Here is an 18253-nt window from a genome sequence, read left to right as displayed (position 1 = left end):
AATTTTTTTTTTTTTTTTTTTGCGGGTCCCCTCAAAACTTTAAATAACAAAATTAATTAACAGTTAATTTACATATCGAAATATAGATTTTAAATATTTATTTAAAACAAAATTTAAAATCTAATTATAAAAATCAAAAGTCATGAATTATAAGGTAGACAAATTTCTACATTAAAAAACCTGTACCAAATATAAATACAGCTACATTTTATTGAATATAAACATACATAGATATGTTTTAGTATTTCTACATTTTTAAATGAATATAACTACATAAATGTTTGCCACGAAAAATCTTCTAATGTGTTGATGAATGAATATAACTGAATTTTATTGAATATAAACCCATAAAGAGATGTTTTATATGTTCCGAAGTTTTTGTTCTGTGAAATCTTCTAATATAATAATGATGTCCTGCGGAGCCCCTTCAAGCGCGGGGCCTGATTGGCGCAAATCGCTTCAATCGCCTCAAATTCGGCTCTGGATACAACATACTGTTAACGAATACTACGAAGTTGACTTAAAAAATAAAATAAACAGTGATGACGATGCTGCTTAATTAATTGCGATGTGGCTTTGTGACAATAAATTGCTCATACAACTTCTATTATACGGGAATCCTATGTAAGAATATAAAGGAGATATAAAATATATAATTTGTTTGCAGATAGTTAGGAAATAAAGATCATTAATGGAAGCAGATCCCTGTTGAGTTTAATTTAGTTAACGCAAGCCTTTCAGGATCATAGGTTTCTATCTTCATACAGAAGCTGACTCAAACTCATCGTCTCTGATGCAGAATGGTTCTGTCTACCAAAGTCGCTATTATCTTGAGAGAACTTCATGGTGGTAGAATTTCTTTCAAGCACGCTTTATTATATCACACCTCCTTCTTCGCACCACAATCACTCAGGGTAGAGGTCCAGCAGCTCTCATCATATATATCATGAAGGAAGTCATAATTCAAAGGGAGAAAGAATACGAGTAACTTGTTAGTTAAGAAGTTGTTTTTTGCACCTTAGTGCGTAGAAAGTGAGCGAAGGAGAAATTTCACTAAACATATCTTTATATTAATTTGTCTAAACACTGTTATACAAGTATTACATTAAGTATTATATACTCCAAAAGTTATACAAAGTGTAAAAGTGAGGAATCGTAAATTGGAGTTTAGAGTAATTTGCTATATTAACAGGATAATACAATAATATTTTATAAATTTGTACACTTAATCACGAGGCTATACTATACAAATTATACAAGAACATGTTTAATAATTTATATATTTACAAGTATAGATAGTTTTTAAATTTTGATATGTCTGCTAGTCAGTGGATTAAACAAACTTTTTTCTTTCAACTTTACCGCCCCAGGAATACAAAAATACCTTTTTTTCAATGCCCATTTTCAATTATCTCTATAAACAATTCAGCCAGGAAAACAATTGAGTGTTAAAAACCGTCAAGATCTCCATTCTTTTTTATTGATATAGTTTACAATTCGGTAAATTTAAATAATATTTTATTAAGAAACGAGTTTGTAATTAACATATTTAACAATCCTCAGTATACATAGAGATATTTAATTTTTCAATATAAAATTTAATTACTTATACATTATTTTAAACTTACGGTTTTAATTTAAGCAAATTATTATACAATCGATATTATTGGGCGTAGTGAAAGATTGTGTTATAATAAAAAAACAGAAAACACAATTGGAAAGCATTCAGTTAGATGTAAAATAAATTATTATTCGAGTTTTAAAGTATAAATAGAAAATAAATATCTTTACCTGTAAGGCTGATTGTTTAAAAACAACTGAACAAAACGAATAGAATATCCTCGTTATATACTTTTGAAAAACTTTCCTGGTAATCTCATAATTAAGTATTCATTACAATACTGTAGCTATATATATGCATAAATAGAAATTTAGCTGGATTATGATAAATTTCTGAATATATCAAACAAGAATTGTTTAAAACATCATTTGCGCAGTCATCAATTATGACTCTTAAAAAAGTTATTAATTATTATAAAAAAGATAAAGTACTCTATTTTGGAAGTAAAAATGAGTTTTTAAAATAATTGTAAATGGTAATAACGCGTAAAATTCTTATTAAGTGTTCCCCACTCGAGATATAGACATTAAAATTCTCCTTGACTTAATTTAATGTCGATAATTTAACAGTAACAATACTCTGAATATTATACAAGAAAACACATCGGCCGTACACGAGGTGTTTAGCCGGCAGAAAAGATAGTAAGGGAAAGGGGAGAGAAAAAAGGAGGGAGGGAAGATAGACAGTAGAGAAAAGTAAGATCCTTCTGAACGGCGTACGTGACTACAGTACTCTCTATGTTTGATGTTGGCGTGCAGTTTTTAGGCTGCAAAGTCGTAATCCCGGAAGGGTATAAAAAAAACCTGGGTGTAGCAAACACCAATAATTGAATGCTGCCACGATTAGTGTCGAAGTTAGTGCAAAGTGCCTGTTAGTAGAAAGACTTGTATCTACTTAATGCTAATAAAATTAAACTCGAGCGCGTATCTTAATACTACTTAACAGCTAGACAGACAGCGCGAAAAACAAATGAACAGAACGCCAACTAGACGAGAAGAACGGACCGACAGAGACAAACGAGCAAGATCCCAAAATTTTTATTTATTTATTTATTTTTTTTAAATACATTAACGTTCTCATTAAACTATCCCATTGTTATTGCAGTCAAAAACTGAGTGATGTTTTGTCGGTCCTCCTGAATTCCACAATCGTATTGTAGAATGCCCCCAAGGTTATTGCTGAAAGTTGCCGTGTTTTGTAAGTAACTGAATAAGGATGTTACCAGAGTATAAGTGGCGAAGAGTAGCAGTAGTGTCAACCTTGCGGATGAAAGTGTAGATGAGCCTACCAGTAGTGTCATAGTCCCAGCTGTCGTGCCAAAGAATGAAGATTTGTTTCTTGACTTGATTGTTGATGTACAATTTAGGAATGTAACTAAAAGTACTAGTAACTGAAGACTCTTGTAGATTGTTTGGCAAGACGGTCAGCGGTGTCGTTGCCGAGAATATCCGCATGACCCGGGATCCATTAGAAATCTATTCTAATGTTGTTGTCTAAGTGTCTGAGAATGTGGTATATGAGATGTATGAGTTTCAGGCGGCTATCAGACGTCGCCATCCTGTGTAAAGCTACCCTACTGTCAGAATAAATGCGATTGTGTAAGTAGTGTCTTTTGTCTTTCCTACGCCTAATGTGAATTAAGCTCATATAAAAGGCTAAAGTTTCCATCTGTAATGTTAAGCAGTGTGTACTGTACCTAGACGGAAGCAAGCGTTGTGTAGCTCGCGGCCTAAGTCGGAGTGAACTTTAAAAGCGTCATCCATCTTGGAACGTCAGTGTAAATCCTAAACATAGGACGATCACCTGGATCTTCGAAGTAAACGTCAAGGGCAAGCTAGTGGAAGAGGTGGTAATCGTTTGTCAAGAGGGTATTTTTGTCGATACTGAATTTTTTTATATCATCGATCAAGTTCACACTGGGGGAATCTTACCTACTCTAATCATTTTGTCGACGTACGAGTCGCTATAATCTCGCTAGGGTAAGGTGACGAGATTTTTCTGCCAAATAATACTTTTAATTTCTAAGTCGATAGGTGTCAATCTTGACATGACTAAAATAACACGAGTGGGTGCGGAATTAAGAAAAGAAAAAAAAACATTATATACAACTTACGAAAAGTAAGCGCAAAAGTCCAAGCGAATGTAATTTTAACAATACCTTGTGTGTAAAAATTTATGTTTATTTAATTTCTCTTTATAACAATAACTAGAATATAAATCTATGAATCCAAAACCGAAGATACAATACAACTTACATCATAAAACAAATAATCTTTACTGTTACTATGTTACTTTATTATACTTTAATTCAAAAAAAAATCAAAATATAACGATACAAAATACATAACATACAAAATAATAGTGCATTATTATAAGAAAATTTCTCACATTTAAAGTATCCATTAGTGATACTTTTGATGAAGTATATTAAAACGATCTGTTTTCTTGAAATATGTCTCTCGAAAGAAGCGACAAAAGTACCAAGCTAGTGAAATATATATAAAATTTAACAACAACAGATTCTCGCCGGTCTGTTCGCAATTTTTCCCACTATAATACATGTATGTGGCTAATAAATTAACAAAACAGCCCATAAACATCTGTGCAATTTGAATTACAGTAATTGTCATCGCGATAAAAACAGGAACATTTATCTTCATCGCCATCAGAGCATAATAACAATACATGAAGCTGTGTGTAAACATGTTCATCGTAATACCCCAATACATAGTAGATGCTTCATTAAAATTAACATACCATACAATAACAAGAGGCAAAGCGTGATGATAACAATGCAAAAATGTCAGCTTTTCTTTATGAAGAACAATAAATATTGTATCTCCGAGTTCAATAAGTTTCGACCATGTAAATACAGAAAACCAGAATGAAAGTGGGTGATATTTGAGTGCAAAGCTGAGATTGCACACGGAGAACATAAATCCGAAGTCTCGAATTGATATCCACAATCCTGGAAGCAATCTTAAAGTGCCACAAATTCCGAATGCCGCCAAAAGAATATTCCATATGATATGTGGCCAACGAAGGTGAAACGGAGGTCTGGATTTCATATAATTTTGCAAAATATATATGATTATTACGTAGGCAACTGACATAGGAACGGCGTAGGGTAAAAAACTCTGAGTCCACTTATTGTCTACGTATTGATATAAATATTCTTCTATATAAAGCGATTTGTATTCTCCTCTTCGTGTGGAATATTCGACTTTCTCCATAATATACTGAAAATGAAAGAATGTACAGTACATAATTACTTATGCTTTAGTTGAAACGGTGCTTGTAAACTATTTGAAATTAATAAATAAGTTAATAAATAAGGCATGATATATTTAAGAATTTTCTAATTTATAAATTAAAATTGAAATAAGAACTAAATAATGCTACCTGTAAGATTGATCGTTTAAGGACAACTGCAGAATAAAAATAGGAATATCCTGATTACATATTTGTATTTAATTTTCCTGCTAATTAAGAGATAAGAAGAATGAAAATAAAAACAGGTTTACTACTTAATTATTAATAATTCTAATGAATTTCATAACTAATATTTTATTTCGGAATAACAATCAATAAAATGTTTTCCTTATAATTTTAACCTAAATTAAATATAAATAATATTTATATTTTATATAAGAATTTAGTTTGGGATTAAAAAATTATAATATCTGGAACGTTTAATGGAAATGCACTATTTAGGCATACATTACAATTGTGCGTACAAAGTTAACTATGGCTAAGATTTAAGACATAAAAGTGATATTAAATTATTGAAAAATTATATATTTATGCAGGTATTAGATGAAAATTCTTGCACATGTTTAGCTGGTTGGAAGCTACACACGTATAACGCCTCCAACGATGCTATCCCGGAACGGTTCCGGGCTTTTAGTCGTCTGCCTGCTATATAGATATTTGGTTGCCCTCGCCCCATTATTTAAATCGCGAGTAGATTTATAACTTAACTCAACCGATAGGAATTTACTGGTACATTTTTATGATAGTTCTGTATAGTTGACAGGAGTTTAAAAAATCCATTAAAATATTTGATATATTTATTCCGCTTTCCAATTTTATATTACCTGCGGATTTCAATGTTTAACCAGTGCTATTACGATTTTGTATGTCCCATCTTTAAGGTAATGTAGAAAAACGGTGTACAATTCTTGTACAATGTTAAAAAAATTAATTGTTACTTTAGCTAAAGCAATTGCATGAAGAATTTACAAGAAATAGTGAAGAGTTAAGTTTAAAACTGTAATGTATTAAAAATGTGCCAATGAAAATTATTGACTTTGATATGCGATAGTTAAATTACTATAGAGATCTGCTACCTTTTTAAACGTTTTTCAACTATTAAATATTAACAAAACGTTTTAAGAAATAGTAGATCTTACAATAAAATCAGGAAGAAAAAGCTCCGTGCGAATCGAGTGTTTAAATTTTTCTCGAAACGAAGACAGATTTGGAAAGTGTCAATAAAATATGAAATAATTACGTGAAATATTTCCAAAATTAAAATTCATTGAAGAAAATTTAACAGATATGTAGTGTAAATACTGGTGTAAAAGTAAAAAAAAAAAGACGAAATAAAAATGTTTTGAATGTAGAAAGTTAGATTAAAAGTAGTATTTACAATATAATGCAATGGCTTTTTCTTATGCGAAAAAAATTTATATTACTTTAAGGAACAATAAATTTAACACTACGTTGCATTGAAAATTTATGTTTATTTAATTTTTATTTATAACTTTAAGTATAACGAGAATGAACGAATCTAAAATAATACATACAATAAGACATATACAACAAAAAATCCTTACTGTATTACCTTATTATTCCTTAATTCATAATTAATAGAAATTTAGTGATAAAACATTATTTATAAAAATATATTTAATATGCGAATAAAATAATAAGCAATTTTCATAAAAAAAAACGCTTCTCACTAAACCGTTCTTTTACAGATGTTTTCGATGAAGTAAGTTAGAACGGTTTGTTTTCTTGAAATATGAGTCTCGAAAAAAGCGACAAAATAACCATACGTAAGACATGTACACACAGTTTGACATCAACAGAGTCATGTCGGTCTGTTCGCAGTATTTTCCACTATAATATGAATAAGTGGCCACGAAAGAAACAAAACAGCCCATAAACATCTGTGCAATTTGCATTATAGTAATTGTCATGGCAATATACACAGGTACATTAATCTTCATCGCCTTCAAAGCGTAATAAGTATACATGAAACTGTGCACAAAAACGTTCATCACAGTAAACCAGTATACAGTAGACGATTCATAGTAATTAACATACCATGCGAAAATTAGAGTTAAAGCGTGATGATACCAATGCAAAAATATCAGCTTTTGTTTACGAAGGACAATAAACATGGTATCTCCGAATTCAATGAGTTTTGACCATGTAAACAAAGACATCCAGAATGCAAGCGGGTGATGTTTCAATGCAAAGCTGATGTTGCACACGGAGAACATAAATCCGAACTCACTGATTAAAATCCACAGTCCTGGAAGCAATCTCACAGTGCCACAAATACTGAGTGTCGCCAGCATGATATTCCAGATGACAAGAGGCCAACGAAGCTGAAACGGATGCCTGGACTTCATATAATTTTGCAAAGAAAAGATAATTATTACGTATACCAGTGACATAGGAACGACGTAGGGTAAAACCCTCTGAGTCCATTTATTGTTAATGTATTGATGTAAATATTCTTCTATATAAAGTGATTTAAATTCTCCTCTTCTTGTGAAATTCTCGGCAATTTCCATTATATTCTGAAATAAAAGAAAATATGCGTGATTATTTATTTAGTTTATCAAATATTTATATATAAAATATAATGTTATTCTAAATAATATTAATTGTACAATTATATATATTTATATATGGAAATATAAAATGTTAGATAAATGTATATCGGTTTAAAGGGGAAGAAAACGCAACACATTGGATATCCGCCAAAAGGAAGCCCTTCCTTGAAGAGTTTCTATGGGAAACTAATACAGAGCTGCAATTTTTAGTCATAGTTTTAATAATTTCTTAATTTAAAATATATACTCTTCACTTCAAATTAGTATTGGCTTACTCTTGTACATCGTGTTTTTCTTTTAAGAATAGAGTGGTGACGGTCTTTTATCAAACACTTTTGAAGGGAAAAGTTTACATGTTAAACTCCTTAAATAGAAATAATGTAAAAGAAATGGTTTTGATAAAATTCAGATGAAAATACGCTTAAACGTTGTATTGTGAAAGAACAACACTTCAATAAAGAGTTTTGCTTGAGTAAACAAAATTTCAATGACATGTAATTATTTATGGTTTTCTTTACAATTAATACAGTAGATGAAGGTAAGAAACATTACATATAACGTTCACTGCGAAAAAAGGAGCACATTTGTGTGAATAAATAAAACTAAACTATCAATAGTTTATTTTTTCTCTATTTATTCTGTACTTACAAGCTGTATGACAAAGTCTTTAACTCCTGAAGAACGTTTATATCATTTACCCAAGGAAATAAAAAGCTAATGATTGTGATTGTATGGCAATTACTATTAATTGTTGTATATATATATATATTAAAGTATTTAAGAAAGTATTGATGAACATTTTCTTATATTTAATCAGAGAAACCCTAAGAATTTTTATAATAATTTATAGTTATTAAACGTACACCAGAATTAAAAAATTATAGAATTATAGTAATTATTGAAAAGTAAATAGAAAATGTAATAATTTGATCAGATTATAAATAAAAGTAATGAGATAAATAGTTTATAATATAATTGAAAATATTACAGACGTTATTATACAGCCAGCAAAGATTAAATAAGCATAGCTTTATTAGAGTGCTCTGCATTATAGTGTAAATAAATAAATAAACTTTGTTAATAATAATCGGTATTGCCTGGTAATGAGGAAGTGTTTACACAGTAGTTACTAGGGGATACTGCATTTAAGGCGGATAAATCCAAAAATAAGCAATTAATTTTGTTTTGAGAAAAACAAGGAAAGTTTTATAGTTTATTTTAAATATTTATTACTTATCCCTTAATTTAAGTTATGCTAATTTATAAACAAACTGATAGTTGATAATATTTATAGGAAAATACTTACATTGTTTACATGTTTTCCAATATTTAATATACGTTTACGCAATATATCTTGTTTAAGCACTGTGTATGTAAGTTCCTCAACCGGCCTACATTGTGTACACCTCCTCTACTTTTCATTGTATCGCTTTTCAATTTGTTTTATTGCTTCAGATTATATTTGTTTATATATACTTACTGTATTATCGTAATGTATCTGTATAATTGCGTCTATGTAATGTAATCATTCACCATATATTGTATTGCTAAATACTTATTTCATTGCTTTACCTAGTTTGATTTATTTGTACTCATAGTAAAGTTATATTGTATTAATCTGTTTTAATTGTCTCTTCCTTTAATTTCATGTTGTAACTGCTTTCTTTGTAAACACTTACCATATTATTTGTCGCGTATGTATCAGCTGTTTTTAATTAACCCTTTGGCCCTTGCCACCATTTATCTTTCCCTTTATCACTTTCTTTCATACCCCCTTAAAGGCTATACCTATAAGTTCGGTTTTCCACACTTACCCAACTAGTACCTAAACAGAGGTATGTTTTTGGTAGTTATTTCTAGTCGGGAGTTTGGTCTCATTAACGGCTTGCCAAGTAAAGATTTTCGATTTTCGTGTCTCACATGTAAACTGAAGGCAGTTTTTTTCATAGAAATGTTATCTCTGACGTTATACCTCTTTGGCAGATCGCTCGTATTACTTTGCAATAAGGGTGACTGCCATAGAAGTATGACAGTTTTCACTAGGACATGAAGATATTGAAAAAGTTCCGAATATAAATATTAATAAGCTATACATTATTTAAAAGCAATAGTTTAATCTATGAAGATTATTATATAATCAATATTATTGGGAACCGTAAAGGATTAATGGGTTCTTAAGAGATAAAACAATTGATAAGATTTAGTTAGGAGAAGAATAAATTATTATTTGAGTACTAAAATATAGAAAATATTTAATGAATAAATACTGTTACCTGTAATGTTGATTGTTAAATGGCTACTGCAAAATAAGACAAGGAAATTCTCATTTAAATATATTACTTTAAGTTTACTGTTTATTGCAAAATAAAGGAAATAATATATTAAACAGGTTTTCTATTTAACTGTAAATAAATGTGTTTAATTTTATAATTTATATGTTATTTTGGAATTATAATCAGTGAAAGCTGTTCCTTTCAGTCTTTTTTTCTACTGTTTGCTTTGTATTATTCTGTAAAAGTTTCTCACGAATTCGTTTATAGATCAATCTGCAGTATCTTTAACTTAAATAGATCATTGTGTTACTTCTTTACATAACAAAATTTCTTAAAACAATAGCAGAGAAAACCAATGAAAGTGTTATTGTAATTAAAAAGTAGTGTTTTAAAACACGTATTTTTAATTATAAGGTTTTTAGAATTTATCCATGTAACGCTTTTATACCATATGATTTTTATTAATACTGGTAAATCATTAATAACTATGAAGCTGTGGTATTGTTTATTGTGAATTTGTACATAGAACTACAATATTCAATACTGAAAAGAAACAAAATTAAAGTACATTTTATAAAAAGCACATACGAAACATTGGTACTTTATGTCGATTAATTCATAATAAACGATATTGTATCGTGGATTTTTCTGGATGTTTTTAGGTGTGTAATACCAAAAATAGGGACCAGTTATATTGTTTGAAAAAAGAAAAAGTAAATGTTTAAATACACTCACTGTCTCGAATCGTATTCTGTATTACAATAGGTTCAATGTTATAAATTGTGATTCTACTTACATAATACCACATGAAAATGGACAACAAAATGTATAGCAATTTAACATGGCATTTTACAAATTTATACCGGTACAACATATAAAGTGGTAAATCATAAATAAATCTACCGTAATTTTACAGTACATTAAAACAATACAAGTTTATATAATTGTATAAGAAGGCCACAGAAGGCCGCACATCACGCTTTTCAAGCGTGATGTGNGCTTTTCAAGCGTGATGTGCGGCCTTCTGTGGCCTTCTTAAACAAGTTTTCATATTGTTATAAATTAACATATGTGAACTAATTTTGGTAATATTAAAGTATTAAAGTATAAATAAGAAGAAAATAAATTACCTGTAAAATTTATTGTTTAAGAATAAATGCAAATTACAAAGGAATATCGTCATTATATATTTTATTTAATTTTCCCTGTAATTAAGAGAATAAATAGAAACAGATTTACAATTCAATTATTACTAATTGATATTTTATTTCGGAATTAAAAGTTTTCCTTATAATTTTAATGCAAAAAGGTTTAAATATTAATTATATTTCATATAAAAATAAAAAGCAATAGATAAAGTACAGTTTGGAATCGAATTTAGTTTATATTATCAACAAAATATAACAGGAAAACTTCATAAATATGCAAAATATATTTGAAATAAGTAGAAATAAAATCATGGCAGTTATTTTTATCTTTATGAACGAATGAGTTCTTCTGTTAATTGATACAATTGGTGTCGTAAACGTTGAAGACGTTGTTCTACTTTCTGCATCTGAAGGAAATAAAAAATAGATTAATATATTTTTATCAACATTTTCGGTTGAAAATGTTAATAAAACATCATCTTTTACCTTCTGTTGTAATTCTTCGATTAATTTTGTTTCTCCTTCAGATAATTTGGAATGATTTTCCTGCTTTGGAGGTGACCCTAAAAGAATGCGATGAAGATGAAATCCACAAATAGATGATATCAATACTAGGACAAAGTTTGTGATAAAGGAAGACTGACAGCAATCACACCGCTTTTCCCCCTTAACATCCTGTACAGAGAAACACATTCTATATAGACGTCAATAATTTTTATTGAGTACCAATAGGGCCTTTCCTTACCTTCACCGCCAAAGGAGAGCCTTTGCTAATGTTTGAATCTCTGGTATAATTTACAGTAGAAAACATACGGATAACTCCTAGATCAAAAGTAGAATGACCATACTGTTTGATTAGGAAAGTCACCCCAATCATAGCTATAAGAATGATCATACTTTTTATGATCAACATTTTGCATGCCGAAACTGACGAATGATAATAATGTAAGAAATACTTATTATTAATACAATAAGTGTAAAAATATCGAAAAAAAAAAAACAATTGTGACGTTCTAATAAACAAAAGACGAATAAATAACCAATATATTTGATTTTATTTTAATATTACAAAGTATAATAATAAAAACATTAAAGGTAATGCAAAGAAACTTTGGGCAATTTCTACTTTTCCTTCCAGCTATTTATACTTACCCAGTGCTATTTAAAACTATAAAAATTTATGGAAGATATGGTCATTTCTAATCGACATTAGGGCCTATCGACAACTTTTATTGACCGTACCGGGCAATTAAGGATGTTAATTTTGTAGCCATAAAATATAAAAAGTTGCCGTGTAGTAAAGCTTTTATACTTCGCAATATCAGTAGCTTTGATTTGTTATTATTACTTAATACAGGCGTAACAGTAGCAATTCCCTGTACTAGACAATTTTCTGAGTTTGCAACTTGACATTTTTGTATTGATTACCGCTATGTCAGTGATCATCATTCTCCTTTCTTCATAAGATCTATATCCAGTATTACTTCTCCATTCATGTCTAGAACATAAAGGGTCTGTCCATTTCCTCGGAAACCACCAGGGCACATGATGGAACACAAAGAAACAGGTAAAAAGTCCGTTTCCTGATCGCTATATCACATCATCAGGATTATATATTAATAATTTTGTTTATTTATGAATTTTTCGTTTTTCGTCCTTTTTGTAAATGTTTAAAACACGTATTTTAAATCTGTATAAAGTGTGCTTAGTGAACCTGAGCAAAGTAATATCATCAAGGATATAAATAATCATTCGTTACGGACCAATAGACGTTACTCCTTTCGCAATTGCATATAAGTAGACTACCAAAAGAAGTCGTAAACTTTCACTGTCATAAACTGCATTCATCATAGACAGTGAATCGTTACTGTCTAGAGAGTTTTGTATGGGCAAAGGGCGACTTTGCGGTGTAATATCAACAAAACGGCTTAAATGCGCCAGAAACGAGATATATATTCGTAATCAGTTCAGAAAACTGTACAAGATATAATTTTCTGTTTTCTGACTGAAGTACTGTACCTAATCTAAAGTACAACGTAAATGTTCACAAAGTACAAGGCACTCTTGTTCGCCCTGACACGACTACATCGTTGGTTTAAAATAACAATATACGCTCATACATATGCACGCGTAATATACAAATAACAATATATGATCATACAAATGCACGAAATATGCATTATGCTGTTAAAAAAGCTAGTAAAACACATTAAATTCGATAAGTTGACATGCGAACCTAGTTCTGTCTGCGTGGAAATTTTACTACTTTCTAACAATAGATATACACTGTAGATATACACTGGATAAACACATTAAGAGAAAGATTAAACAGGCAACAAGTGGGAAGGTTAAACATCAAACAATAGGTGCCACAGAGATTTCCCATAGAGACTGACCCACTAACAAGTATAAAATTTTATCGCACGTTGATCTAACAGAGTGAAAAAAGGGCAGGGAATGACAAAACCGATGTTTTTTCTGTATATAATTTGCATAAATTTCAGAGAGGGGAAAAAGCATAGTCTCACTCAAATATCGAAACTACTTTTATAACAAATAACGGTAATTAAAAGAAAGTTTAGTGTGTAAGAGATTAAGGTACAAATATGGTTTGCTTTATCTAACTTCACATCATACATTTTCCACACAATAAATTTTCATTCGACCTTACTAATGCCGTTGAAAATGAATGAATTGCTGTTTTATAGAGTAAAGGGGATAAAAAATTCGAGGAAATTTTTGCCTTTTATCACCATTATATCAATGATTACTCTATCCACCGAAGCACAACACGTGACTACATTTCCTTTCAGAGCAGTTTACATTGCTAAAAATATAAACATCCACCCTCCAATTTTTGATCAGCTAAAAATATTTTTTATTTTCATAATATTAATATTTCTTCAGATTGTTTTATTTTATCAATATTTGTAAAAATATTATTAAAATAACACCTCGCTCTTTATTGCAAATGAATAATTTCACATGTAATCATCAGGAAAACAATGTTATTGACCCAGAATTTAACTGTTTTTCGAGTATTTTTAGTAAATTTATCCTACTATAATAGTATAAATTTAGGAGCAGTCCCTCAACACACCATTGTGGGCCTGGTCAAACTTACAATAGATAAATAAACACAATTTCCTACTGCACACAGCATGAAAAGAGCATGTATGTCTAGTGTATATATATATATATATATATAGTGTTTATCTTGTAATCAGAAAACCTGTTCCCGCACCAGAGCAAGCGACAAACCGGTAAAAAAATTCTTTATTCGATTGGACGAAATTGTTATAAAAACATGTTTTAGTTACGGATAAAGTTAGAGGAAATACTGTCATCTTGTATAACGAAATCGTCGATGAATCGATACAAAGAAGCTTAAACGTAAGTTATTCTTTAACTGTAATTTTCCAAATTTACTAAAGCACATGTACTTAAATTACCGTTCAAATGTGTATTTTACAAAAAAGTTTTTGTAGTTATTTAAAGTGTAACGTGTACAGATTAATACAGGTGTAATATAAAACACAGGTGAGTCCATGTTGACTCTCTTTCTCTCGCGTTAAGTACGCATGTATAGATGTTAGTATGTATATGTGGGGAGCAGGATTTTGTTCACCCTGTTTAAAGTGTAATAACTCTTGTATTTTTTGTCGAAAATTTCTATAATTTTGACGGAAGGTTCGGGTATTAGAGTGATTGATAATGTTAAATTTTGGTGATTAAAGGTTGAAGGGGTAGGGAGATAGATACGATCGTGCGTTGTATCTCAGGTAAGGTCAAACTTAATAGCAATTTCACTCGTTACTAGCATTTACAAACGACCTTGATAAGTGTTTTTAAAGTTAAACAAGTAGCAAGGTACTTGTTTAATATTTATATATTTTAACTTTAAGGTCTAAAGTCAGTCTGCAAGAACGTCAAAAATAGTTTATTATTAAATCTCGATTTTTCTCTCATTACACTAAAAATATAAACATGTTCAGTGGAATATGTGTATATTTTGTGGGTTTTATATTGATACAAACATTTTTTAAATCAAAATAAAGTAATAAACTCTTACAAGTGTATGCAAGTGATGAGTTATGTTGTGTTTATGCAGACACGAAAAATGCAAGAGGAGACATTTAATCAAGAAAAGGAAAATCAAGCAAAGGAATGACACGTGCCTACAGAAGACCTGTAGGCACGTGTCATTTGGTGTGGTCTGTCTACTTTATATTTACATATCTACTTTATCATTATATATATAAATATATATCAATAATTTACATTTAAATTTAAATTACCTATTGTTTAGAAAGCAGGCGTAATAAGGTAAAAAAAAATTATTTTTAAGTTTGTTCGTAGAATCAGTGGCAGATCAAAGAGAGATATAATGATAAGCCCTTCTCATTGACACAGAAAAATTTAAAATTTGTTTGTAATCAACTTCATTATCGATGGCAAATACGTTTCAAGGACCATCAGCATATGTTAATAAAAAATACTAATAATTATTTATATATTTTTAATTTTGAGTTATCCCCTTCTTTTCGTTCTACTGGATTCGCAGCAGCATGGGTTAATTGTTCTATATACTAAAATAAAATAGAAGAGAAAAACAAGTTTAACAATTTATGATTTACACAAGCTCATCAGTAATCGTGAAGATAACACCACTAAACACTGTTAGTAGGTCGTGGGTTTACGTCTATCCCAACGTAAAGTTTTCCGGATTTTCTTCACGTGGTAACACGTAAATAGGGACCAATTTCCCATAGATAAGTTTATCTTAGAGGCACTCTACTCTCTCTTGACAGATTGTTTTTGTTCGCATTATCTTCGGTAATGAAGGGAATTGGATTCACGGATAAGGATGCGTAAATACAATTCACTCCATTATTGGTGAAGTATATCGGTGCTGCTTCCTTATATTCCATGTTCAGATTTATTAAATTTCTGCATAAATATTGTTGCATGCTAATAGGGAAAACTTCTAATTTCAAATCCTCCTGCTAAAGATTCTTTCATTTTATCAAGTGTGTATATTAACCTACTCGATAGTTGTCATATCAAAAATTAAATTCTAAGCTTCTACACATAAAAAAATTTACTGGTATCTCCAATTGAGTATAGTAATAACATGTCTAATATGCATGCTATAATTATACAGCCGTGTATAGTAAATTATAAAAAATAATACCTATTTAATTTTTTATTTCCTACGCTAATATTGGGTGTTTCTAAGAATTTAATGTTATATCTCATAACTTCCCCTTAAAGAAAAATTTTTATGAAAAATAATTCCTAAAATTTCCTGCAGTTTCACAACCAATATGTTTTAATTTCCTTTGAATTTCCGCTTTAATTCGTTAAATCGAGTTTTTACTGTACGTAACTATATTTAACTGTTTATTTATCTACCTTAATATAACATTAAATACTGTACTATTATTCTTTACAAATTCTTAAATGTATTTTTGATTTAAGCATTGCGGACTTGATATGAGGCATTAGCCTCATATCAAGCTATATTATAAGGTTTGGCAGATTGGATATGAAGTTATGTTATTTCAATTAAAATATTATCTTTATGACAGAGTTAAATAGATAAACAGATGACTCTTGTTATCGTGAACAGTATGATGTACAGCTATAAACCACTACAGTACAAATTTAAGGTGGAGAACATATATTTTAAATTAAATGACTTAAAAATATAATTAAAATTTACAGCCAAGGCATTATGACAATGTTATATTAAAAAATTGCTCGTTTTCAGTTGTCCTTCTGTTTCTCCCACATAATAAAAAGGTGGTTGACAACAGCATGAAAATTTATAGACTAAAACATCATTTAATAAATCAATGTTTTCCCCTTTTATAACGTTAAAATCCAATTATTTAATTAATTACTGTGTTTTCTAGTAAGTGGTAAAATAATATTAAAAAATGAAAAAATTTTCAAATTTTACAATAATGAATATTACACGTGACAGCACAACACAAAAAAAAATCATCTCGAAATTACGTGTTGTACAATATTATTGATATAAATATTTATTTTTCAGATGATGAATAATACAACCGAAGTCTCCAAGTATAAAGGACAATTCGAACCGCTTTATGTTGAAAAATATCTATCGAAATATATAAATTTTGAATTGATTGAATGTTTTTCTCCATACGTCACATATATATCAGTTATTTATATCATTGTCATCTTCACTTTGCAATATTATATGAAGTCCAAGCAACCGTATCAGCTCCGTGGACCACTTTTCTTCTGGAATACTTTATTGGCATTATTTAGTATTTGTGGAACAATAAGAATGGTTCCCGGATTGTGGATCATTATTCGTGATTTTGGATTTACATTTTCTGTCTGTAATATTACTTTCGTTTTAAAACATCACCCCACTGAATTCTGGGTTTGTATATTTACATGTTCAAAAATCGTTGAATTGGGGGATACATTATTTATCGTCTTTCGAAAACAGAAATTAATATTCTTGCATTGGTACCATCATAGTTTAACTTTGATTTTAACAACATACAATGTTTCTGGCAAAATTTCTACTGGTTATTGGTATGGCGCAATGAATTTGTTGGTTCATAGCTTCATGTATATGTATTTTGCTGCAAAAGCAATGAAAGTAAAGGTGCCTCGTTCTATTGCTATGATAATTACAATAAGTCAAATTCTTCAAATGATCATCGCCTGTTTTGTTACTATATGGGCTGCAAGTCAGTATTTTACAGGAAATTATTGTGAACAAAATAATCAGCTGATACTTTTTTCACTGTCTGTATATGTTACTCATGCTGTATTGTTTATATATTTATTTACAAATACATACTTAGACAAAAGACGTAATTTGACTGTGCAGCAGCGAAAAGTTGACTGATCAGAATTTGTTTTGATTACAACTTGTAATTAAGACAAGAGATTTTATAATTTTTCCAGAAAGTAAATTGCTAATTGTTTACGTTTAAATATTATCAAACTGTTATTTACTACAATTTTGTACTTCGTTAAATTAATGTTATCTAATACAATAGCAATACAAGCAATATAATATAACAAATACAATAATTGTATTTTCTGTTATATTTAAAATGAAAGTATTGTTGTATATTATATAAAATATCATAAAATATATATCTGTGTTTGAATGTATTATATTTCAATGTATTAAATTATGTACCACTTGAAATTAAACATACATTAATGTTCAGTTTATTTTGATTATTTTCCAAGAATTCTTAATAACATTTTAGAATTAAAAATAATATATACTATTTACATATTGAGGATATATACGATTAATATTTGGAGTTATATCGATACTCTACTTAACAGGTTGTTTTA

At 29.4% G+C, this 18253-nt stretch overlaps 2 protein-coding genes and 2 pseudogenes across 2 annotated transcripts; 1 reads left to right on the top strand and 3 right to left on the bottom strand.

The window, feature by feature from the left end:
• Window positions 1-4023: 4023 nt before the first annotated feature.
• On the bottom strand, window positions 4024-5029 carry LOC111613051 (elongation of very long chain fatty acids protein 6-like). The gene is made up of 2 exons (XM_023354349.1): window positions 5024-5029; window positions 4024-4860 (listed from the first exon to the last, which is right to left on the bottom strand). The coding sequence occupies exon 2, from the start codon at window positions 4852-4854 to the stop codon at window positions 4024-4026; it is 831 nt and encodes a 276-aa protein (XP_023210117.1). The 5' UTR covers window positions 4855-4860; window positions 5024-5029.
• A 1568-nt stretch (window positions 5030-6597) lies between these two features.
• Window positions 6598-7428, bottom strand: LOC111613050 (annotated as a pseudogene).
• A 3679-nt stretch (window positions 7429-11107) lies between these two features.
• LOC111613041 lies at window positions 11108-11862 on the bottom strand. Its single transcript, XM_023354344.1, has 3 exons — window positions 11637-11862; window positions 11378-11566; window positions 11108-11298 (listed from the first exon to the last, which is right to left on the bottom strand). The coding sequence occupies exons 1-3, from the start codon at window positions 11802-11804 to the stop codon at window positions 11221-11223; spliced, it is 435 nt and encodes a 144-aa protein (XP_023210112.1). The 5' UTR covers window positions 11805-11862; the 3' UTR covers window positions 11108-11220.
• A 5093-nt stretch (window positions 11863-16955) lies between these two features.
• Window positions 16956-17839, top strand: LOC111613054 (annotated as a pseudogene).
• Window positions 17840-18253: the final 414 nt, after the last annotated feature.

The sequence above is a fragment of the Centruroides sculpturatus genome, unplaced genomic scaffold (genome assembly GCF_000671375.1).
Source record: "Centruroides sculpturatus isolate CEXI.00-Female unplaced genomic scaffold, Cexi_2.0 scaffold1585, whole genome shotgun sequence".
In the NCBI taxonomy this organism is placed as follows: domain Eukaryota; kingdom Metazoa; phylum Arthropoda; class Arachnida; order Scorpiones; family Buthidae; genus Centruroides; species Centruroides sculpturatus.
This window is presented reverse-complemented; position numbering and strand designations above follow the sequence as displayed.